This window comes from Aulostomus chinensis, chromosome 13, assembly GCF_037954235.1.
Source record: "Aulostomus chinensis isolate RoL2024-O1b breed Wild chromosome 13, RoL_Achi_v1.0, whole genome shotgun sequence".
Taxonomy (NCBI): Eukaryota; Metazoa; Chordata; class Actinopteri; order Syngnathiformes; family Aulostomidae; genus Aulostomus; species Aulostomus chinensis.
The window spans coordinates 18,180,727-18,206,504 of NC_141332.1; the positions used below are offsets into that span (position 1 = coordinate 18,180,727).

At 42.6% G+C, this 25,778-nt stretch overlaps 2 protein-coding genes across 2 annotated transcripts; both read left to right on the forward strand.

The window, feature by feature from the left end:
- The first annotated feature begins 1,330 nt into the window (after nt 1-1,330).
- Nucleotides 1,331-7,457, forward strand: fibpa (fibroblast growth factor (acidic) intracellular binding protein a). Its single transcript, XM_086222679.1, has 11 exons — nt 1,331-1,386; nt 1,589-1,675; nt 2,481-2,679; nt 2,939-3,065; nt 3,978-4,078; nt 4,416-4,549; nt 5,765-5,873; nt 5,987-6,050; nt 6,149-6,235; nt 6,391-6,488; nt 6,947-7,457. The coding sequence occupies exons 2-11, from the start codon at nt 1,591-1,593 to the stop codon at nt 7,014-7,016; spliced, it is 1,074 nt and encodes a 357-aa protein (XP_086078805.1). The 5' UTR covers nt 1,331-1,386; nt 1,589-1,590; the 3' UTR covers nt 7,017-7,457.
- A 1,138-nt stretch (nt 7,458-8,595) lies between these two features.
- On the forward strand, nt 8,596-17,754 carry efemp2a (EGF-like fibulin extracellular matrix protein 2a). The gene is given in 12 exon segments (XM_086222681.1): nt 8,596-8,756; nt 11,471-11,707; nt 12,265-12,313; nt 12,416-12,604; nt 13,124-13,246; nt 13,405-13,521; nt 14,174-14,293; nt 14,423-14,542; nt 14,688-14,814; nt 15,310-15,437; nt 15,440-15,504; nt 16,885-17,754. Coding segments are annotated over 11 exon segments (1,314 nt in total). The 5' UTR covers nt 8,596-8,756; nt 11,471-11,605; the 3' UTR covers nt 17,059-17,754.
- The last annotated feature ends 8,024 nt before the right edge of the window (nt 17,755-25,778 follow it).

Sequence of the window (25,778 nt, forward strand, 5' to 3'; positions counted from 1 at the left end):
GATGTGCAGCTGCTGACTCGTTTCCCCCCCGTGTTGTTATTTTGAAGGACACATGCAGAAACACAGAAAGGGAGGGCGAGGACAGGGATTTGCAGGGATTTATTCAGATTAATCGCCGCAGGAAAAGAGAGCAGATTGTGTACACGCAGCAAGCAAGCAAAGCCCTCACAAGTCCCGGTGCTTACAGGCGTATATCCGATAGCCTTTAAAAAATAAATAGGGGCATAAATTAACTGTCACATAGTAACAGCAATGGGCTTTGGAGAGGCTGTTGTTTTCCTTAATGACTCTTATCCTATTAGCTATAATAAGGACAGTTGAGATTATTTGGATTTAGAGATAGGATGAGATACAAGATAAAATAAGGTAAGACGAGATAAGACTCAAATTCAGGTACTAGAGAAATACGCACATGAAAGACCACAAACGAAAATCATTATAAAATGCAAAAGTAAATGTAAGTGTATCCTATATTTTTGCTTGCCTGAAAGGTGAGTCTGTTTTTTTTTTCTAAATGTAAAAAGGACAAAAGCAAACACACAAATAAACAAACAAACAAACAAAAATCCCCAATTGTTTAGTCTAGACTTATCACTTGTGCATAGGCTGCCATTAATAGAAAACGTGTTCTCATACTTGCATACTCTGCCAAATGGTTGTCTAAATTGTTACTAAATTCTGAACTTCCGGTTCTGGCTACTCAATAAAAACATAGACTTTTCCAAGGTCAATTTCTGGATTTCTGAAAGGTTCAATATTTTTAAATCGCATTTATGTCACAAGGGATTATAAAAACTAACTACAAATTCTAATACTGGCAGGAATATCACATCAGTATTCCTTACTAAAAGCTCCATAAAGCCAGGATTTTTTCGTGTATAAAAATAATTGATGTCTTAATATATGTTTTCATTTACGACTCTATTCACATGGTTTCACTTTATTTTAAATCGCTATTTTAAAGCGTGTGTCTGACACATTATATCGATTTTATTTTTTTAACCAACCAAAAATATTTCCGCTGACGTCAGAAAACAGGAAGTCCAAGTTGGGCGATTGCTGTGGTTGACACTGCGGGTCCATAACAATACTTTCCGCTGCTTTTTGGAAGATGTTTGTGCTTTAAGGACGACATTTACCTGAATACAGACGGTGTCTGGTCGCCACTGAGCCTTTTGTTTCCGGTTAATTACTTGTTCTTCTGTTACGCGGGTTACTGTGCGACGTAGCTAGCATTAGATGCTAGCATGTGAAGGACAGGGATAGCTAGTCAGCCATGGAAATTAATATTTATGGTTAGCCTATATTTATTTAACAGTCTGCTGTGAAAGTCAATCTATATTGTGCTTTTCTGCTGCTCAAGTTTTTATTGGATTCTAAAACAAGGTAAATTCAAGGTGAAGTCACTCTTTGCCCCCCCCCCCCCACACACACACTCTCTCTCACACACACACACACATACATATATATATATATACACACACATCTATATACTTGAAACTCTCAGATTGAAAGTGAATATCCAAGATACACAACTCATATTTTACATCTGCTGACCCTCTGATATTCGATTGTTTTGCCTCAATAGAGATGGCAGTCGAGCTGGATGTATTCGTAGGTAACACCACCATCATGGATGAGGAGGTGTACCAGCTCTGGTTGGATGGATACACAGGTACTGTAGTTTGACTTGGATTGAAAAGAGTTGCACGTCTCTGTATGCACACTATCAGGCTACTGTATTAGTTACACCTGTATCCAGCCTTCTGTAACTGAAGATCATCAATGATGTCAGAGAGAGAAACGGCTTTATACATTTTTCAAAGGTTATTATTTGAAAGTTGTTAGATATTTGAGATAAAGGTTGGATTTGTGTCCTGGCTGGGGCGACCTATTTAATACAATAAAGCCGTTGGTAGATGAAATCCAAATTCCATGAATGAAACCATCATTTTAAAAGTTCTATGCCTGTCATCACGTAGAAAGATGTATGAAAGTATACTTTGTTTAAATTGGCATCATAATATATTTTGGCATTGTTTGGATAAGTTCATAGCAAGTAAATCAGAGTATTATCATTTTATTATGGATGTTGTGTTTAATTAAAACTGTTGACTCCATCATAGTCTTTAAAACTACCCCCCCCCCCCCTTTAAAATTTCTAGTTTACATGAAGTGGAAATTTTTCATTTTACATGGATAACGTCTGGTCACAGGGTGTTTCACTGTTTGTTACCGGTAGTCTTCAAAGTTTAATTTTATACTTGTGTCTGCTGAATTGTAAACCAAGATTCAGCATGTAAAACATTGGTCATGCTATAAATGATGCTAGTGACCACCTCTCAAAGACTGGATTTCAATTTCAAACATTCAGTTGTGGGAAGAAGAGGATGAAAAACACATATCTGACCAGAGGGGGACTTGAATAACATTTCAGCCATGATTGGGTCATTCATCATCTAATTTATTCATACTAACAGTGAACGATGCAGTGAAGGTGCGAATGGAAGGTGGTGTGCTGGAGGAGATTGAGGCCAGCGCTGATGTTCTGCTGAGTGACACCATGGACCAGTACAGGACTTTCCAGATGTGTGAGCGGCTGCTACACATTCCAGCCAAACTCGCCAACCAACTGCTTTTCCAGATCACGCCACACTGGCAATCCATCCTCATAGAAAGGTGCAATAATGATAATCATCAATCACTGTCTCGCATCATTATCTGTCTGACCTGCAAAATGAGGATTTGCTTTGTCGTTATCTTTTTTTCTGTTCTTTTTTTTTTACCATTTCCTCTGCTGTTCACTGTGTTATTCTGCTCAAAACAGCTGCTACTGTGACTTGTGTTTTTCTACGTATTCAACACCAGCTCTTTGTTTTTGTTCTCTGTAGAAGATAAGAGTGTAACCACAGTCTTGTGCCTCTATTTCCAAATTTAGATATTATGCCTTCGATGATGCATTCGTTCGTGAAGTCCTGGGAAAGAAACTCTCCAAAGGAACCAAGAAAGACTTGGATGATATCAGTGCCAAGACAAGTGTGACCCTGAAAAGCTGCAGACGGCAGGTGAAATGCATTCCAGGATTGACAATCGTGAATTATTCTTTTGGTATGGCTGGAATGATTATTGGCTCCAGTATTCAGCATTTTTTACGACGGTCAAATATGTTGGCTGATCAAAACCATTTAAAACTGCTCTTTTTTGGCTCTGCTGCAGCTGCCACAGCCTTGTCTGATTGGTTGAAGTATTTTGTTCATTTATTTATATATCTATTTATGAAAATGTTCCATGAGATTTCTTTTAGAAATACTCCTGGGATCTAAGAGTACTTTTTCAGATGACATTGAAAAGTTCTCTGATCATAAAATACATTTAGTTTAGTAGTTCAGTGTATCAGCTTATAAGCTTTTTAACTGCATTTTGCTTTGGAGTTTGTTTCCTTTTGAATGTTAATACAAAAATTTTAATTTTTAGCGCAATAAATACGCAATAGTAAATACCTGTTATCGATCTACTGGATTAATAATCCGTATCGATTTCACCCCTGAAATAAAGACATCAGTCAACCCTTAATTTTCAGTTTCATGGGCATCAGCAGAAAAAAAATTCTCCCAAGTCCTTGCTGTTTTTTTTTTGTTTTGTTTTTTCAGTGTTCAGCATTTACTAGCGGAGTCTGCAGCACTGTCAGTGCTAAATATAACATGTCTCGGTTTTGAAACTTTGATTTGGTCATGAGCTGACTGTCAGTTTCATAACGGGTCTTACGTATTTTACCTTCACAGTCAGTCACATAATTAGCATCGTATTTAGTTTCCGGACAAAAACCGTCGTCAGCAAGCTGATGTTCCTCTTTCGTTTGTAAATGTTCTAGCAGTGGTTTATTAGCTGTGAGAGGGAAGTTACAGCTGAATAAGCCCAAAGCAGATTATTCTGTTACACTCGTCACATCATAGCTACATCATTCTCATTCATTTCAGTTTGACAACTTCAAGCGGGTGTTTAAAGTTGTGGAAGAGCTGAAAGGACCCCTGGTGGAGAACATACGTCAGCATTTCCTTCTGTCTGACAAGCTCGCAAGGTAATCACAGACTTCCTCCCTCCATCGTCTGCAGGACATCTCAAAACTAATGGACAGATTTAGATTAAAAGTAGTGGAAAGATAAATGGGAGCAGTGATTAACTTTTGGAGGCGATCAAACTGTGTATCCTGCAGACTGCACTGTGGCCGTTGGCAGAATATCAGCTATTAGCAGTATTTTCCTCCTCGGTCTCATGTCTTTATGAATTACAACACAGCATTTTAATGTTGGTTAATTTGGAACAAACGGCTCCTGAAAAACACATTCTTCTGGATTTTTTCCCTCATGATTGCCTTGCTTTATTTCTTGTAATTCTGCCTCCTCTGCTTCTCCCAGGGATTACGCTGCTATTGTCTTCTTTGCCAACAATCGATTTGAGACGGGAAAAAGAAAGCTGCAGTATCTCACTTTTCAGGACTTCGCTTTCTGTGCCGGGCAGCTTATCAGCAACTGGACGGTTGGAGCAGTCGGTGAATGACTTTTGTTTTTATGAGATGAGGACACGAGTAACATATTTAAGAACTGGCAGTCTCTCTTAGTTTGTTTATCTTTGAGGGTTACAAAAACAAAATGATAGAATAAACGTGTCGACTTTAGAGGGGGAAAAAAACAAAGGCATAAGGCTCTTACACTGAACATAATAAACATATTATTAGTTTGGTGTTACTGACTCGAAGGGAAACATTAGAAATGCATCTTTGGGTCTCAGGTCAGAGGGAGTGTCAGGCTTTTGGAGGTAGGAGGACTCTGCCATATTATATCTCCATGACAACATCAATATCTCTTCACTATAAGGTTATTTAAATGTTGAATACATTTTTTTTTTTTAATTTAAGAGAAGAAAGTTTTGTTGTTGTTGTTTTTTTTGTTTACAACATTTCATGTCATTCATCCTGGGGGGGATGATGAGTCATGTCAACATTGCTGTTTCCACTGAATGATTATTCTAAATTTAATTGCCAATCGATGTTCAGGTTGGAAGGTCACAAACAAACTGCAGTGACTTGTGACCTAAAGAGATGACGGTATAGTAGCTGGTGTAGTATGAGTTTAAAAAAGTACAGGGAGTTATCGTGGCGTAGTCCACATCTGTATCTGCAACAAATAGCAGGTACACCGCCTGCGCCTACACAGCTGCAGTAATTGACTACCTGGCCTGCAAACCACAAGTGGAGGTGCAGCACATGTTTGAAAGCGTGATAAGATGATGACTTTAGCAGGAAACTATGCTGCATTCAGTCAAGGCAACTCAGAAGTCAGGGAAGAAGCAAGCTCAAAACATATTACACAGTACTCACAACGTCAAAGATGGTGGCCTTTGATATATAACACACAATTTGATGACAACTTTGTGTAATATGCAGCTTATGTTTATGTATTGCTCCGATGAATGCAACATGTGGAGTGACCAGAAGTTTGAGCGGTATTTTAGAGAGCTGAATCCTGCAGACTCTGTCACTGAGGTCCGCTGACCACCAGAGGTCCTCCAGCGTTTGAAGGTCATCATAAGAATAAAGATGAACTCCACATTTGTAAGCAGCTAATTAGGGGATGTGTTTCTTCTTCAGAATGAAAATGGCGATATAATAATTTAATGCATTGCGGGGGGGGGGGGTGTAAATTGTAATAATTATAACGGTATGAAAATGTATCCTGACTGTGTCTGCCGTGCGTTTTCATTATAGATAACATGGTGGAAGACATGGATGTGGATCTAGATAAAGAGTTTCTACAAGAGCTGAAAGAGCTGAAGGTTTTAATCTCTGACAAGGATCTGCTGGATCAACACAAAAGGTTACTGAAACCCAAAAACCTGCACATTTGCTGCTGACTGTGTGAATAAAAGTGACCTCCTCTTGAGAATAATCACACCGTCTGAATAACGTGTGCTCTGTCCTTCTGTTCAGTCTTGTTTGTACAGCTCTCAGGGGAAAAACTAAAGCCTTTAATGAGATGGAGGCCAATTTCAAGGTGAGCAGCCCTCATCAGTGTGTGTCTCTTGCTAACCACTACAGTGAAAGGTGATATTGATCATCGACACTTTAAAATGCAAATCTCTGCCTTTGAAGAATCTTTCCAGAGGTCTCGTCAACATTGCCGCCAAATTAACCAACACGAAAGATGTCCGAGATTTCTTCATCGATCTTGTGGAGAAGGTGTGTGTGTGTGTGTGTGTGTGTGTGTGTGTGTGTGTGTGTACACAAAGGCAGCAAACAGACGTATTAGCCCAATTTTCCGTAGGCAGACGCAGCCTCAGTCTGCCAGTGAGACAGTGTGATGTAACGCCCCCTCCCCTCCTTGTCTCCCTCAGTTTATTGAGCCGTGCCGCTCAGACCGATGGACAGCTGCGGACATGAGACTCTACCTCACACACTACACCAACTCTGCGCACATACTTGACACATTCAAGTGAGTTTGTGTGCTTTTATTCTGGAAAACGGGTCAAATAAGCCCACAGCCCTGTCCGAGTCATTTAATCCCACGTAATGGTTAAAATACAGTCGTGATATTATATATATAGAAAGCTTTGGGGAAAATAACCAAATAAGGAAAAACACTCAACCTTAAAAGTTGTATGTGATATTGTTGTCCCTGTTCAACCAGTGGGTGTCACCCTATCTCGCCCCTGATTCCTTAAACTGTAGTTACCTTGTCTCTCATGCAAACACTCTGGAATGTAGTTAAGGGTTTACACAGCCCGGCACCACTACACGCTTAACAAAGACATATTCATAAAATAGACCCCAGCCCTTTACTCGGAGTGAACAAAGATGACTCTCTTTACACAGAATTCACAATTATTGTCTATTTATTCTCCATTTACTGACATTTGACTCTCTATTCTGTTTCTCTCCTCTGTTTCTCAGACATCAGGTTGTGTGGGACAGATACATGGGCGTCATCAAAAGCTGTATCTTCAAAATGTATCACGACTGAAAGGTTTTCTCCTCTCCACGCAGTTGTTATCCAAGCCTTTTCAGGGTTCATGCTTTCTCTTGGTCATTTCTCAGCAGCGATGAATTCCTATTCTCACGCCCCATCACCGCTTCCACTCTCTTTGTTTGGACTTCTAGTGTCCTCGCAGTGTGTATAAATTTGGGTTGTAAATAAAACGACCATATTTGTATTAAAATGTCGTTCTGTTTTATGTTATCATTTAGTGTATCACATTGGGGTTTTTTTTGTCTTTGGAAGAGATGTTATCATTATCAGGGCCCTCTTGTTTTTATGTTTTTTTTTTTAACTGTTATTATTATTATTATTACGTCGTTCTGAAGGCCGGATTTATTGATCTTGTGAGAACTGAAGGGAGCCGAGCCTGAAAGATAAATATTAATCACCATTAAAAAAAAAAAAGGGATAATAAAAGGAGGTCCAGTCGTCTACACCCGCCGTGAAGATTAAACCTTTAGATTTCATCATGAAATTAGTCAATTTTTTGGAAGGTGTGGTGCGTGTCTGTGTGGTCATGGGAATAAGGGAGCGGGGGGGGGGGGGGCACAGTTTGTCCATCTAGGGCGTCGTCAGTGTGATTCTTAACAACGTCCTCCTGTAATGACAGCTGTCACCACCCAGACACACAATAGTTGGTTAAGTAAAGTTGGACTCCAAAAGAGAACAGGAGGTGACTTATCACTCTCAAAATATTAAAAAGTTTCGCTTGTGAACCTTCGATGTAAAATTTCAGATATAGAATGGCTGATTTATTTTGTATTTGAACGCTGTTGTGACATTAAACTTGTGACGTCTTGCTTGACTCAGACCTGGAAAGACAAATGTGGGTTATTAAGCAACATCTTAACCGGTTTGCAACATAACAGATTTCAAATTCTCTAAAAGACGAAATACTGGCGGAAATGATTCCAAGTGGAGTAATGGATGAGTCATGTACAGACACAGCAGGAAAGCTGGTGGGGAATAATGATAGTATTTTATTTTCAGTGTTTTATCTCCAGAAAGCAACACTAGTTCATTCTGCTGAATAGGCAGACACATTTTCCACACACTCTCTTAATTTTTGTCCACATTCCATTAACTTCTCTCCGCGTCTATAAATAGCCTGCATGTCAGATTGGACGAAAGCAAGGGTTTTACTCAGTTTATGGAAAAGATGGGGGAGGTAAGTATAGATAGATGGGGGGTAAATGGGAAAAGGGAGGGAGCGCTGTGGGCTTTTGGTGGGGGGGGGGTAGTTTAAATGAAACCAGGTGTGTTGTGGGACAAGGATTGAGGTGGTGGTAGTGGGGGGGGGGGGGGGGGGTGCATGTGTGTGAATCTGTGAGTTGTTGTTCCGCCTGCGATTTGGATGGATTTGGAATCTTGGTATTTGGGCCGCAGACCAGGAATTTGCATCCTGGGGGGTCAGCGAAAGGGGGTTTGGAGAGTGGAAGATGGCAGTGCAGGGGGCCCGAGGGGGGGTAAGAATGGGCTGTCCCTCTTCTCCTCCCTCCTTTCCTCTTCCTCTTCTGCCTCTCTCTCTCTCTCTCTCTCTCTCTCTTTCCCTCCCTTTGCATGTGTTCAGCTGCTCCAGCTGTCTCCCACTCACTCTCTCAGGGTCACACAAGCAGGAGTTTAAGGGACCACTTCTGTACAACAACTCAGCTGGGACGGCAGCAGTCGGACACACTGGTCAGAGGGACACTGAGAGGCAGGAGACCCGCCCGAAAAGACTTGTCTGTGAGTTCTCTTGACTTTCTTAAATGTCTGGCATCATTGTAAAAAGAAATTTCTGTTAAAATAAGTTCTAGTGGATGAATTACCCTGCTGGTCAGAGCGTCAGGAGAGCTGAGATGTATCTCTTTCCTACTTTTCTGGTACAGGCCGTACACGTCACAGCTGCGCCGCTGCTCTCCTGCTTGCTTCTGCTGGCCCAGCCACACTTGGCGTCTTGGAAGAACCAATATAATTTGGCCCACGGTCTGTGTAGTTTGCCTCTTGGCTCTGAGTTTCAAGGCCTGTAATAGGAGGGTTGAGAGGAGGAAAGGCAGTGACTCACAGGGCATTTGGATTATTGTACAGTGTTTTGAAAGATCCATCCCTCTTGTACAACATTAAAACTCAGTGTCACAATCACAGTCTATTCAAGGAAAAGTACAGCACGGTCGAATTCTAGGATGAGTTCCTGACGGAAAGTTACTGTACGAAACAAGGGAAGCAGGTGTTAGCTTCCCTCACACATGAAAACACATGTAGATACCCTTGAAACCTGGATGACCACGAGGGCCTTTTCTAAAATTAGTTTATATGGTATAAAAGCTCAACTGCGAGTGAGGCCCAACATCTTGTACCAGCATGGACAGGCCTGTGACACACTTGGCAGGAGCAGACAGGGCAGCCTCACCTTGGGGAGAATGAAACAACTCTGGGGGTTATTTTTACGGTTACGATGTGTGAATCTCTCCTGCGGGCCACTATCCATCATTGACTTCGGAGTTTCTCAGAACTTCAGTTGTGTGTGTGTGTTTGTGTGTGATGGAGACCTGCTGCTTGTGGATTTGCAGGTTCACTGCGCCAACAGTACCAAAGCGCAGCAGGGGCGCTTTGGGCCACCGTGTTCTCAGGCTGCTCCACGCACAACCGAGCAGAACAACACAAAGCTAGCTATATATACACTACAAGATATGATGATGAAGATGATGATGATGGGGTGTGTGTGTGTGTGTGTGTGTGTGTGTGTGTGTGTGTGTGTGTGGTCCAACTGTATGTTTTTCCTGGTCCCTGTGTGGTCATTTTATAAGCTGCCTGACATTCTGCTTGTTAAATTGAGCTAACTGTGGATTTAAAAGCGGTTGAAGCAGTAGGTGCTGGGGCCTGGTTCCAAGTAGTAGTTGTATTATAATTTTATCACCAGACACAATGTCAATAAAGAACAGGTGTTAGTGCAACGATATGTTGAGGCCTCAGCTATGCCTGAGGCAGCATAACTGTAAGTTTCTCTGCATCAGTAGTCCACGATGAACTTCTGCACCCGGGCCACATTTTCTGGCTTCCTACTCCACAATGAGATGAGAGGTTAGGAGCAGTAGCAGGTTTTGGCACCAGCTGTCTCCTTATGTGATCCATGGGGGGTTTCCCAGAAACTGATACTCTGGGAACCACTGCCGTGGCAGGGCATCCCAGCTGAGAACTGGAGCCCACATCCTCGCCACGGGCATTCCAGAGGTCCACCGCTACTCGATCTCCAGCGGCAGCAGGGCAACACCCATGCATCCCTGCTGCCCACAGTGAGTGGCTGGACCCTGCTCTGATGGTCAGTTTTTTGGGGTTTTTTTTGGGTGGTTTTGGGTCACATTTTTGCTCGTCCACTCGGCCAGTTCTGTGAGGTCACGTACTGCGGCCGTATGATTGCATGATGATGGTATGTGTTACCGTCTGTGCTTACAGCATAACGCTGTGTTTGCTGCTTTTCGCCACGCAAGGGTCACAAATGGCATGTGATGTCACTCTCTTGTATTTTAAAGGTGTCCACGTCAGTCTGTGGCCTGCTGTTTCTCTCGACATGAAATTCAACGATGAGAGGTGCCTGGAAATGTGGCTAGTGGACTCATATCAGCGCGTGTGTGTCTGCACGTAGACAGACAGAGAGGATATCTTCCCTCTCACAAACTTTAGCTGGAGTTCACTCACTTTGCAAAAACTTGCTTTCTTTTTTTTTGTATTTCTTCAATTCAATTGGCCTTTTCTGCATTTTTTGGTCTGTGGGAGCTGGAATATGTGATTTGTTTATGTTCAGAGTCCGCTTAAATATATAGTTTCCCTCCAGGAACATTAAATGAAGAACCCTTTTTTCTGCTGAATGCAAGGCCATCATCATACACCATAAATCTACCTCAGGAGGAGCACAAGAACACTGATATAAAGAATCTCCAGCTTCTTCAGAGAAGCTCCCTCATTACACAGACAAATTAATGTGAAGTTTGTCTCTGGAGCAGCTTGAAATTATGTGCCGCTGCTGACGCTGCTCTGGAGGCTGTGCTCAGCGAGGCTGTCATTCCAGTGACTTGTTGTCTGCCAGTCAGAGGACACAGAGGCCTTTCTGTGAGCAGCTAATATGAAAGTTTATCTGTGGCGTTGACTTTGTTATTTTCAGCTGGAGGATGGAGTACGTCACAGTGTTTATGTTTTTACCTGGCAGAGAAGTTGGTTCAATTTATTCTCGCTGCAATCAAGGGAGGACTGTTGGCTTGATAAACAGTGAGCTGAGTCCAACCAGCTAACTGTTTGTCTTCTGGTTGACTGCTTAAAAACTGCCTGCATCACATTGCAGACACTTGGAGCTTCTTACAGCACCAAACCTGAAAGCACTCAAACTGTTTTTTGATTCCTAATGATGCCTCTTTTTTTTCTCCCTTTCCCCTCCGTATCTCCTTGTGTCTCTCTCTGAAATACAGATGCCACACGGCTGCTCTGCCCATCACAAGTCGGCTGCCTCTCTCATCTCTTCTGCAGCTCCACCTGTCTGATAGCTGCGTGTCTGTGTGCATGTTCTACGTGTGTTCTCATCTCCCAGCAATTAGTACATTAGTATGCAGGGGGCTTGTGTGTCAATCTTGTGCGTGTGCATATGTGTGTCTGTGTTCCTCCGCAGTGCTATTTCACAGTCGCCTACTGAAAGTGACACCTACACGGTAAGGATGCATCAATTTCTATTCCTCCTACTGCCATCTTTTTTATTTTCTCCTTTTTTTTCTTCTTCTTCTTCCAGACTAGATATTATACCTGACCTCACATCCCCTGTCTTCCCTCATCCACGTCTTGTTTAATATTCCACGGCAGCTTTCAGTGTTCTATACTGGTAGTTGGGGGGTATTTTTGGGTTTAATACCATGTTTCTTTAGGCTGAGCTTGTCTTTCCATGAAGATCACATCTTTTTTTTCACAGTGATAATAACCCTTTTTCCAAACATTGACTTTAAAAGTGGCATTTGGCTTCAGGAAAGTAGTTTAAAATGTCATACATCCTTTAACAGCGGCTGACTGTTTGTGTTTTTGGCACTGCAGCACGGCGACATGAATACAGAGGAAACAAGTTGCTCTGCTCGTTTTTTTTTTTTCATGCCCCACTACTGGGGATTTATTATGTATCATGAATTTGTATTATGTAAGGACTTGGCGCTGTAGGGCTGTCCGCATCATTCTTGCCATCATTTTCTCACACTTTCTTTCTCTCTGCTGTACTTTTAAGGAATGCACAGATGGGTATCACTGGGACCCTCAGACTGAACACTGCAAAGGTAAAACTATTAAAACCAAAACACTTCTGAATAGGAATCATCTCCTTGTGTTGTTCTTTCATTATTAAGTCTGAATTTCTTGTTGTTGTTCCCTCCCATCAGACATAAATGAGTGTGAGACCATTCCAGATGCCTGCAAGGGGGAGATGAAGTGCTTCAACCACTATGGAGGCTACCTGTGCCTTCCCCGCTCCGCATCCGTCATCCCGGCCCCGGAGCCCGCCATCACGCCCACCGAGGCCTTTAACCCCTGCCTTCTGGGCTATGAGCCACAGGGAAACAGCTGTGTGGGTGGGTGACTGCTCTGGTCTGTAGGGGTTTTTTTCTGGGGGGGGGGGGGGGGGGGGGGGGGTGTTTATTCATAGACAGGTGGCCACAAGATAAGTGATCATTAAGGATGTTTGTGTGTGATTGTGTAAATTTGTTGTCAGCAGCTACAGTGAGAGACAGGTGGCCATAGCAGGTGTTGGAGGCCGCAATGTGGTGTAGTCTGCGTGGGTGTGAGTCCGCGGGGGGCAGGCAGACAGTGAAGGAATTTGATAGATTTCACACGAGGACAGCTGCTGCGTTTGAAAACCAGACTTGCAGCAAAAAAACAAAACCAAACCCCCCCCCCCCCCCCCCCCCAAAAAACAGCTCCTGGAGCTGGATGATAGCAAAGTCTCATGATCCGAAAGGATGTGATTTTCTCAGCTGTTGGGTGCAAACGAGGGGAACAGAGTCATCACTGGAGCTTGTTCATCCTCTATGACGCTCTTTGCTCACTATTTTTTATTTTTTCTCCCTGTGCCACATTACCCACAAACACAGATGTCGATGAGTGTGAGCGAGACGAACATGACTGCCAGCCCAGCCAGCAGTGTATCAACACACTGGGTGCCTTCACGTGCCAGTGCCCGGATGGTTACCGCAAAGTTGGCACAGAGTGCATCGGTGAGCTCAGTCACATTATGATTTAGAGCAGCCAAGCTTGAGATATATCTCCTTTGTTTCTCAACCTGGCCTGAGGTGAGCTTATAGCAGGGAGAGTGAACTCAATGAAATGTCAGGAATGTGAACGTCTCTCCCTGCTGACTCTCCTCTCCTCCCAGACATCGATGAGTGCCGGTACAGGTACTGCCAGCATCGCTGCGTCAATGTCCCCGGGTCCTTCTCATGTCAGTGTGAACCTGGTTTCCAGCTGGCAGGAAATAACCGATCTTGCATCGGTGAGTGGCGGCTTCTGCAACTGATTACCCGAATGTTACAAAAAGTCCAGTTTACATTTAACGTTTACATTACAGCACCTCCAAGCAATCCCGTTTTATACTTCTACATAAAGTTTGAAGGAAATTCTGCTCATTTTAATCCACTGTTCATTCCGTAGCTTGGATATGTTGTTTATTAAAGTTATACTTCACCCAAAAAGTGCATTTTGCCTTTCAGGTACTCACCAATAGGTGCCTTGAGCTCACAGAGATGTTTTTTCCATCCTGCATTCCTGTTTTATAACTCTAGAATGCAGAAAGACTCAGTCACATAAATTTAGTTTGCAAGCTAATGATGATTGATGGCTAACGACAGCAGAACTGCCAAAAAATGTCAGGTTAAAAAAAACATCCCGATAGTCCAAACTAGCACAACATGTAGGGTAAGCTTGCACTATTGTATGCTACTATTGTGTGTTTGTGTTGTGTTGTGTTGTGTGTAATATATGTATTTATTTTTACCTTGGGAGAAGATAAATTTCCACTACAGTGGACAAAAAAGGTCAATCTAATCTAACTTTGAGTGCTAGCAGGTACTTTTAACTGTCACTACTTGAATGTGAATTGGTACTGCATGGCTGGTTCTGAATACGTCTTCCTTCATGTCTCCCAGATGTAAATGAATGTGACATGGGGGCCCCCTGCTCTCAGAGGTGTTACAACACATACGGCACCTTCCTCTGTCGCTGTGACCAGGGCTACGAGCTGGGGCCCGACGGCTTTGCTTGTAACGGTAAGAGACCCAGTCTGTCCACAATGTGTTTGTCCAGTACATAGTTTCTGCTGCTAATATGCTGTTTTCTGTCCACTTTCTCTCTTTAATGATGGAAAATGAATAAAACCTTTTCATGTATTTTGACAGACATCGATGAGTGCAGCTATTCCAGTTACCTGTGCCAGTACCAGTGTGTCAATGAACCTGGGAAGTTCTCCTGTGTTTGCCCAGAAGGATACCAGCTGCTGGGCTCTCGTCTCTGCCAGGGTAAGCACACTGGCCTCTACTTCCTCCCACAACTAACACCTTCCTCTCTGTGCTCTCTGAGTTGCAAATGCGGCACTGAGTCAATACTGTGACAGCAGCTCTCTTCCTTCTCCTTTTCTTACTCACTGCTGTTTGTCCTCTGCAGATATAAATGAATGTGAAACAGGGGACCACCAGTGTACTGAGACGCAGACGTGTGTCAATATCCACGGACGTTACCAGTGTGTTGACACCAACCGCTGCCAAGAACCTTACGTACAAGTATCTGAGAAGTGAGCGGCACCTCTTTAAAGTATTCACAAACACACATCTTTCTTCCAGATTCGAAAATATGTTCTGGCCATCAGTTCAGAATATAATCATCACCTGCAAGATTACCCCAATTAGCTTTTCCACACTCGAGTCCAACTTAGCAACCTTTTCTTTTGAACGTTGTCCAGTGCAATAAGAAAACTATTAGAGCTGTGAACAAGTGCTGGATTGGTAACAGGTGTGGATCGCTCTTAACACACACCACATGATTTACTATTGTAAAATGTGTTTTAGAAAACCGGGAAGGAAAGAATGACTACTGTTCAATATGTATCCAGGTCTTACAGGCGCTTTAGTTGGAATCACATTACTCCCCTCTGCTGGGCTCTTTATGAACTGCTGAGAGGATGATAATGAAGTAATGAAGTAATTACTGCTATTCGAACCCTGTTGTTCATATCAGTTTGATGTTTTTCTGCACTGAATTTCACCTCCTCCTCTTTTTGTGTGTCCAGTCGCTGTGTGTGTCCTGTCAACAAGCCCGCCTGTCGAGAGCTGCCTTTCTCCATCGTCCACCGCTACATGAGCATCACCTCGGAACGCTCCGTCCCCTCTGACATCTTCCAGATCCAGGCCACCAGCGTCTCCCGGGGGCTTACAACACCTTCCGCATCCGCTCCGGCGACGATAACGGAGACTTCTACATCAGGGTGAGAAGATTCATGTGAACGATTTTGGTCCAAGATACAGCGTATTTAACTTTTAACACCATTAAATTTATCACATATATTTAAAACACCTTTAAAAAGCTTTCAATCAAATCAGTGCTTGTTAAAGATGTAATTCTGCCCGCCAAACAAACAGAACTAGCCTGAGTTTACATGACGAGTGGTACATTTGGAAATCGGTGCTGTTGGTTGGTCTTTTACAGTTGAATTCTCCTGTTCTGATGAGATGTCAGCCTCTCGCGCTCCTCTGTGCGGGTCCAAATGGGCAGTGAAATGTTGTTTGGGTGCTCTTTGATGTGGTTAAAAATAAACTAGGTGTGAAGGGAGTAGTCGTGTGTGTGTGTGTGTGTGTGTGTGTGTGTGTGTGTGTGTGTGTGTGTGTGTGTGTGTGTGTGTGTGTGTGTGTGTGTGTGTGTGTGTGTGTGTGTGTGTGTGTGTGTGTGTGTGTGTGTGTGTGTGTGTGTGTGTGTGGTAGCGACCCCAGCACAGGCATAGAATGCCTGGGAACTTTTAAGATCCGTCTGGCTTCAGAATACTTTATTGATCCTCGTGGGGAAATTTTGTCTGATGCAGTTGCTCCCAATGTAGAGCTATAGAAGAGAAAAAGAACTATGTTAAAGAAGGTAAAAATAGGGGAAAAGAAATATGTTACAGGATGTAAAATATGTAAAAAATATAAGTACACTATATACTCCACTATACTATGAAACAAAAATATGAAAAATAAGAAGTGTATGTGAAATATGTACACTATGCAACAGTGTATATCAACCATAGTAAACAATTATGCAGTATGTAAAAACATCAATAAATATGTATGGGTATTGTGTTACAATAAGTACGTACAACAGTATAAACAGACCAAGAGAAAGAGATTTAGGACGGAGTAATGAAAGCCATGTGGCAGCCCCTAACGCCGGCTCCCTTCAGGAGCTGACCTGTGGAATGTAGCTGCCAGTGTAATAAATGAATAAATAAATGAATAATATACATATCGACCATAATATGGCACAGCCCAATTGCTCAGGGAGATTACAGGGATAAAAAAACAGTGAAGGGACCGTCAGGATCCTCTCAAAAGACCTGCTATTAATTAGGAATTAGAGTTCAGACTGGTCTGTTTTTCTGAATCTCTTTGAGAGGTGTTGATTTAATCTAATGGGGGGGGGGGGGCTGTTGTACTGGACTGGGTCACTAGAGAGCTGTTTCTGATATTTTCTCCTTCTCATCCTATTATAGACAAGAAATGTCTTTCACTGGATAACTCTGAACAGAAACACCTTTGTGGACGTGCCAGGCTTTTTAAGTCTCTCGTCTCCTGCTCGCTGATTCTCATGAGTTTGTTTGTTTTTTCTTTCCCAGCAAATCAATAACATCAGTGCCATGCTGGTGCTGGCCCGCGCCGTGTCCGGGCCAAGGGAGTACACGTTGGACCTGGAGATGGTGTCAGTTAACCCACTGCTCAGCTATCAGGGCAGCTACCAGACCAGCTCGGCCCTCAGACTCTCCATCTATGTCGGCCCGTACTCCTTTTAAAGAAGAAAAAGAAGAAGAAGAAGAAGAAGAGTGGAGGGACACTGAGAAAGTTGAAGAGCTGAGGAGGAAAAAAGAAGCTGTAAAACAAAAGTGGTCAATGCAGTTCAACCAGTCACTGTGATGTTAACACTCTTAACTTTTTTTGTACGCAGTTTTCTGAAAAGACACACATTTCTGTCAGCCCACCAAAATGTGTAAGAACGTAACGCCAAAGAAATCAAAAGCACACTGTAGCAGCCTTGAAACAATTAGTTGAGTTGTTGTATCATGAATACTAGTGTTTGTTTTTGTTTTTTTATTTCTATGCTACACATATCTGACAGCATCATTCTGTGGTCAATTTGTATAAAAAGGGACACATTTCTGATCAGGCTGAAAACAAATCTGTGTGACATATTTTCTGTCTGCCTTCAGGTGGAGTGATTCACACCCTGACGTCACTCAGTGAATCTGTTTCCACCAGTTTTGTGTCCTTCTCTCTCGGTTCCGCTTTGTTTGTCACTTTACTCTGTTTCCTGTCGACAGAAGTGATTCATTAACCACTCAGTTCAGACCTCAGCATTCTTCCTCACTGTCCATTCCTATGTTCACGCTCTCCATCGCCGTTTGTAGGTTTGTCACATTGCTGATTGTGTTGTGTTTTGTTTTTTTTTTTATCTAAATTTTGAACCCAAATAAAACATAATACCTTTTCAACTTGTTGCTTCAGTTTCAGTGTTGGCATTGTGTGTGTGCGACTCTACTCCCACGACCACGGAACAAAACCTCTGTAGTGACAGAAGCTAATTAGCCGTGAGAAAGAAATGATAGCTGTTAAGGGAAAACAGGTCGAAACCTAAATTCCCGTTATTAGGAAAGACACAACACAAACTAATTCAGCTTTGTACAAAGGGCACCCTGTCTCAGTGGCTTCCCGAGAGAGAGTCCGCCGAGACAGTTCCTTGCTTCTTTATTATACTGATAATACAGATACATGGGAGTGTGGATGGGTGCTCATATCAAGGCAGGTGCGTTCTCATGATGATAACAGTGTGACCTTGAATGAACTTCTATTTGAACATAGTGTGACAATAAAACATTAAAACATTATTTTCTTTTATCAATAGCTGATAATTAAAAATGCAATTCTCAATGTTCATACGGTCATAAAAAAAAAAATAGGAAAATTCATGGAATTTGAAGATAGCAAATAACAGAACTGGATTTTTTTTTTTTAAATAAGAAAAGCTAGATCAATTTAGAAGAGGCACAAATGCATTTACCAAATCACTACATATTAAAGTCTATGTGGTTCAGTAGACGGAAAAATCTCAGTGGCTGATTTTGATTTAATTTGATTCATACTGTAAATTTAGTTAAATACATGCAGCTGAACTGGGACTTGGATTTCTCTGTATTTTGTAAGTGTACATCGAACGTTCGGTCACATGGTTTTTCCTTTTCCTTTCCTACTCTAAAAATGTGTACAAATCCTGACTTACAGTTTCCATTCTTCAAGAAAAAAAAAAGTTAAAACTTTTCTCTTTTCAGCCTCTTAAACATCCGGATGAGCTACTTCTCTTTGTCTTGTGTGATCGAAAGCAGAATATTTTTAGGTTCTGGATGTTGTGGTGTAAACCAAGCAAGTGTGACACATAATAGAGATCAGGATTAATGGATTAACTATTTTAAAAAGCCAATTCTGAGCCACTAGATATATTTTATATATTGGATGTTTATTTATTCTTTATTCTTTCTATTATTTATTTGTCTAAACATGCCAGATATCATCTACTGTACACATTTTGAAAAATAGAGCCCTTACTTTTGCAAATATTATATGTTACAAACAAACTCTGTAACTACTTGTTAGCTGTAACCTTATTTAAAGTTCCATGTCAGCAGGAAGAAGGAACAGATTAAATCTGTATCCTGACTTCCTTAATTTAGGGAGCAGAGTGAACAAATGGCTGCAGTTTAAATTAAACAAAACTGAAGCTCCGCTGCTTTCTGATCTATTTTTAATGTAACAGCATTTCACTGGCGTGTTAACTGATTCTCACATCCCACAAAAACTGAGGAGAAAGAGAATGAGGGGGAGGAAAAGAGGGGGAAGCCCTTTTTTCACAGTCCACTGCTGTTCGCTCCACCCAGTCCTACACACACGCACGCACGCACGCACGTACGCACGCACGCACACGTCTCTATCGCTTTAGAGGACATCACTTTCACTCAAACTGATGTAACAAACATTAACCCCAAAACAAGTCATCTTATTTACATCGCAGGGACTTGATTTTTGTCCCCAACAGAGGCAACTTCCCCCAATGTGACTGTGTAAATAGACTTGTAGTCCCACCAGGTATACACACACACACACACACACACACACACACACACCATCTGTCCTCACTGGGGGGTGATGACTCACACAAGGCTCTTGTTTTACGTAATCACAGCATCCAGCACTTGTCCAGCAGGGGGCAGCAGAGCACACACATCTCCTCCCTCAACAGTCCCAGAATAGCAACAACCTGAGGAGACTGTTGGTTTTATAACCTAATTGACTAGTGAGCCTACATTTTCTTCCATTTTCCATGAACTCATACCCCTGTGGGAGGAAAAAGTAATGTTGCTTTTCACAAATTATGTACAATACAGCAACTAAAGTGTAGAAATGTTTCCTGAGCTCAGAAATGTCTTGAAGAGCTGATTTGTTTCCTTGCATAACTTGGCATCCTGCCGGAAAGATTCAGATGCAGATCAGAGGTGACAGAGCTCAGTGATGGTGTTAAAGAGAGCAGTAGGGTACGAGGTCTGTATGTTTGTGTGTGCATATGTGTGTGTGTGTGTGTGAGTCCATGTGTGTGTGCGTGTGTGTGTGTGTGTGTGTGTGTGTGTGAGTGTGCGTGTGTGTGCGTGTGTGTGTGTGCGTGTGTGTGTGCGTGTGTGTGTGTGCGTGTCCCCTGGCATTTCCTGTTGGAACCTGCCCAGAAAGAATAGAAGTGTGTGTTGCATCCAACTTCTTGCATCTGTGTTTGTGTGTGGGTGTTTACATAGGAGAGTGTGTGTTTGAGAGTGGCAGTGCCCACACAGACGAGTGGGAGGAGTGTTTTGGGTGGCTGGGTGGGGGGTGCTGGAAAGCCTGGGCCTCATTTTTGGCATCTCTGCCCAAGTATGAGCTCATTTCTGGGTACGCCATGCCCTGTGGGCCACAGTGGGGGTTTGGGGGGGGGGGGGGGGGGGCATGGGGACCGGAAGAGAAGAACCATTACACCACCACAGGCCTTCACACCAGTAGAAAAAATATGGCTGCTCTTTTTCAGACCTCATTCAGCCTGATGTGTCCCCCCTGATGTGTTTGTGAATGTCGCCATGATGGAGGAGCAATCTACTACCTAGGACAGCTGCTTTGATCTGCTCTGAGTGTACTCCTAGACCTCTCCACACACACCCCCACCCCCCACTCCACAACACCACAATACAGGTATTATGAATGAGAGAGTGAGGTGGAGTGTCTTTTCCCTCCACCCACACCTCCGGAGCATTGACATGAGTTCATTAAGAGTGGCAGTGGAATCTTTGAGGCATCAGGCCTGACAATAGGAAGTGGGTTGAGTGATTAGGGAGAGTAGATTGGAGAGGGCACGAGGCAGGAAATGACCCCTTGTTTATCGAAATATAGAGAGGTTGGTCAGAGGCAGAGGACAATTTCAGTATACAACATCTATCAGTGAGTCATTTAAAAACAAAACAATCATGAGAGAAGCAGACAGCTAATTAGAATGAATAGAGTTGCCATGTGGTTGAGAGAGAAAAAGGAGTCCACACGTTTCAACAAATGGCATTGGACGCCAACAACTCTTCCACCCTCCAAGATCATGTGTTGCAGCTGAACGTGTGTGTGTAAACTAAGAAGAAAAGGTGAAGACTTACCACTTTTGTCTGGACTGGGACCATTTTCAGTTTGTGCATGTGGTTCTTATCTTGGACTCCGAGTTTTGGGCTTTCATTTTGCATTATCATGGATTTTTAGTCCATGATTTTAGTTCTGCTGGACTTTCTGATCCTTGGTCTCTTTTTTACAAACCTGCAGCTGCTCTGAACCTGTGTTGTGTCAGTTTGGTCATTTTGCAATAAATTGTTTTTCTGCCTGCTACTTAGTTTTTGCATTTTAGTCCACCTGTTTCCACAAACCCTGACCTAAGATCTGTTATTCTAAAAAACCAACAGGAGAATCTACCTGCAGTCATATCTGATACACTAATGCCAATTCCAATTAATTCTAAAATCAGCAGAAGGTAAAACATTTACCACCACCTTCATCGTCTTATTTTAGAATACTGACGAACAAAAATTTGTGCCACAATTATGCACAGACCTCTGCTGAGCCTGATGGGAATCTCAGTAGTTAATGAATCATCAAAAAATGGAGAAAAAGAGGGTTTGGCTTAATGATGGTGCCGGAGAAAATGTCAACATCACCATTCAGGGGAGTCGTCCTGGAGATGTTGCAGAAATTCAAGGCATTCCATCATGCAGTTGCTCTCGTTTCTTTACTATGAGTATGAACCTCGTGGTGGCACCAGAGGAGAGTCAGGGACCATCGGGAATCATCCTCAGGGGATCATGAATGTTTGAACTGAGTTTCAAAGTAATTCATCAAATAGTTGATGCTTCAGTCTGATGGCCTGGAGAGATGCAGTAAAAAACACACACAAAGTTGCACATTTGAATCTACGTCATAGTTCCAGATGTTTTGATTGGATTATTTAGAAAGTTTCTTTTTTTTTTATTACGAATATTTGTCTGACTGAAAGTGAAATCCCTCAGGATCTTCTCCTAATTCTGCCATGAAGCAAGAGTCATTTCTTGTTGGCTTTGGAAATAATTAGCTTATCAGTCTGGTCCAATTACAGGTTCAATTGCTGGCTGCGTTCATTACCTCGGGTCAGTGTAATCTTCTATCAACGCCCTGGGAATGTAGCGCAGCGAGCAGGATATTGGCTCACATTTCATTAATTAACAACAATGTAATTAAAATATGACTGTGCAGGTGTCTGAGAGGACGACACGTAGCGCCACGTACGCGTGTTCTCAGACGGCGTCAACCTTGAGACTCACTTGAACAAACTGACTCGCAGCTTTTACATGAGATCGGCTGAAATTACTTTTTTTTTTCTAGGTCCTTGGGTAGATTTATATAAGCTCAGCCAGACCTCTCCCATGCCTGCTCAACCTTCAGTTTCTTTACTCATTGCATAAATGTGGTTACCAAGAAACGACAATGTGTTGCTAGGGTTGTGTGTGGGTGTATAGCAGCAAGGGAACCTATGCTGAAAAGACATTCAGCCCTGAGAAAAATAACAGGAATGAAAAAGTGAAAGGAGGTATGCTAATGCCGGAGAGCCAGAGCTTGGGAGGAGATTTATGAATCAGAAAACAAACTTATGAAACAGATATTGTGTGTGTGTGTGTGTGTGTGTGTGTGTGTGTGTGTGTGTGTGTGTGTGTGTGTGTGTGAATTGTGATCTATTCCCCAAAATGTCAGCAATCAGTAAAGCTGAAAACAGTAGCACGAGCTCACCAATCTATGAACGCAGGCATAACTAGAAAACCCTGCAAACACATTCTGGTGATACAGGAGGCGTCACAACTGCTCAGTAGCCATGCAGGTGTTACTGAACAGGTCTGCTGGGTTCTGGCACCGGGGCCAAAGAGTTCAAGGAGCCCTCAGGTAGCAGCCTCTTCCTCAAGTGTCTACTGTTGACATATTTTGGTCAGAAACTATCAGAGCGGCAGCTATCGTGGTCATAATTACTTTGCTTACGCTCCTCTTCTTGTCTTTAAAATGATTTTTATGAACAGATAAAATCAACTTTACTGATCCCACAACAGGGAAACATGGAGGTCAGAGCAGCTCAATCCAGTTCATATTAATTACACACATATATTGTACATGTTCAGTATAATTGCTGCACAGCTCTGCTTTAAAGAGCAGAAACTGCATGTTGTACTGTGAGAGGGTCCGATTGCAGTTTGATTGGGAAACTTTAAATTTGCTGCTGAAGTTGCCGGTGAGCCTGTTATCTTTCTATAAATGTTTAATTGCTTAATTAAAAAGGCAAACGTGCATTGGCCCTGAGAGATCAACTGACGAGAATATATGCAAATAAACACAACATGCAAAATTTAGAGAGTGTGCCGCATTCTCACACAACCCAACACAGGAACTCTGTGGAAACACACTCCAAGTACCGACGAAACAACACATGACAGACACACACGGGCGTCCGTGGTCACAATAATCGCGCTGACAGTCACTCAAAAAGCCTGTTCTATGACGTTGTCTGTGGAGTGAACATTGAAGGAGATAAATATGTAACCAACAGCAATACATAACGATCTCATTTTTTTTTAACATGTTTCAGTTAAAACACGTGACATGAGTGAAAGCTGTTATCCTGGAGAGACGCGTGCTAATAACCTGTTACTTGTTTTTCAGCTCCTTACTGCTCTTGTGTGTGGGGATGGATTTTTGAAGATCTATAGGTAGAAAACAGGCCTCAATGGGAAAAGATGAAAAAGCCACGGCGGACGAGTAATTGACCCCATCCATTCATGAATCACCCCGCAATGAATGAATCTGCAAATTGCTCAGGACAGGAGACAAAGAAAGGAAGAAATAATGGCAGCGATGTGATGGTTGTCATGTGACTGTATGGTCAGTCGTGCTGTATTTTGAGCCATGAGGAGAACAGAAAGAGAGGGAGAGGGAGAAATGGATAGCGTATAAGAAAAAGAAGGTGTAAATGGGGTTTATTGGCTGATGTAAAACCGATTCAGCACGTGTTCCTCCGTCACTCGCTGACAGAACATCAACCCACTCTCTGCATTAGTTATGCAACTCTGAAGTGCAGCTCCTCTTGAACATATGTCCAGATGGAGTACATGAGGATCAGTACTTCAGCTAGTACCACACACACACACACACACACACACACGCACACACACACACACACACACACACCTTTGTCTTTTGCTTGATTTGATCTGTTTGACCTTTTGTCTAAAAAAGAGAGTTAATTGAGGAGAGAAAAACAGGGAGGTGGAGAGGGAGTCTCAGTGAACGAGCTGCTGCTAGGAGGTCTCTCATAATGTAACACATCTACATCACGTCACCATGGCAACCCTGCATCAGCACCAACTTACTGTGGAGAGAATCAGTGTGTGCTGGCATGTAGCAGTACAGTACTCTGTATGTGTCCACCACAGAAAAAGACACACGGGCAATGATGTACATTATTACGATGAAGAAACAAACGTGAAAATATAAATATGACATGAAAATATTTCCAAATGAAAATGCGGAAGGCTTTTTCCTGTACATGCTTTAAATGTACCTAACTACATGAACTGCCAATTCTGACACGTATCTCATGACATCTCATCACTATGACAAAGCCTTTTGTATCAGAATCGTTCGCAAATAGAAATATCAACGCTGTATGCCGAGGTTTTTATTCCCTATGTTCTCCTGTGCCCACAATCTAGGGACCTTGGGGAGGCAGAGAACACACAAACACAACTATACTGAAACACTTTTGCCCCCTGTTCTGTTTTGTGGCTGCTAAAAATAAACGGAGTATTGAAAAATGAAGAGAAAGGTACAAGGCTACTGGCTCACAAAGCCAAACGGAGAGAAGGAGGCAGGAACTGATGGATAAAGGCAGGAGGTGAAGAGCCGGAACGTGGGCGTTTGTTCATATTCACTGGTTGCGTCTGTCAGTCGATGGATCCGATCAGGCAAAGCGGTATGTAGTTAGACGAAGTTACCTTGGTGATAACAATAATCATAATAGTCATTATCATACTACTATTATTAGCATTTGTGCCACACCTTTAAAACACAAGATGCTGCTCTAATATAAAGCTTAAAATCTATAAAATCAATTAAAAACTAACTTAAAATTCTGCCTGTTCAGATTAAGACGAAAAGACAATGCTTTCAAGTCCAGTCGGGCTCTTAACTAGGACGTGAGGGTACGTGGTGATGAATAATGTACACAACTATCTGTGCATTGTGTGTGTAACACAGCAGCGCTGTTTGCATGCACTCTGAGTTGACACCAATAATCACTATGCTGATAAACAGGGAATAAACTTGTCCAGGGCTTCATTTCATGGCTTTTGTTCAGGTGTCAAACATACCAACCAACTGGAAAGAACTCTTTCATATTTTCAGCAATAGAGAGAAGCTATCATTAATCCCTAAATACTGAAATATGAATTGATAAAGGGCGGCACGGTGGTGCAGTGGTCAGCACTGTCGCCTCACAGCAAGAAGGTTCTGGGTTTTCCGGGTTCACCCTGGACGGGTCACCAGTTCATCACAGGACCAACACATAGAGACAGACAACCATTCACACTCACAGTCACACCTACGGTCAATTTAGAGTATCAATCAGCCTCGTCCCCTCTTGATGTCTTTGGACTGTGGGAGGAAGCTGGAGTACCAGAGAGAACCCACACAGGAACAGGGAGAACATGGAGACTCACACAGAAAGATCCCGTGCTGGAACCGGGACTCGAACCCGGAACCTTCTTGCTGTGAGGTGACAGCGGCACCACTGGGCCATCCTATTCATCTATCCATCCATCGTCTTCCGCTTATTCCTATATTAAGGGTCACGGGGGGACTGGAGCCTACCATCCTATTCATTATTATTATTATTATTATT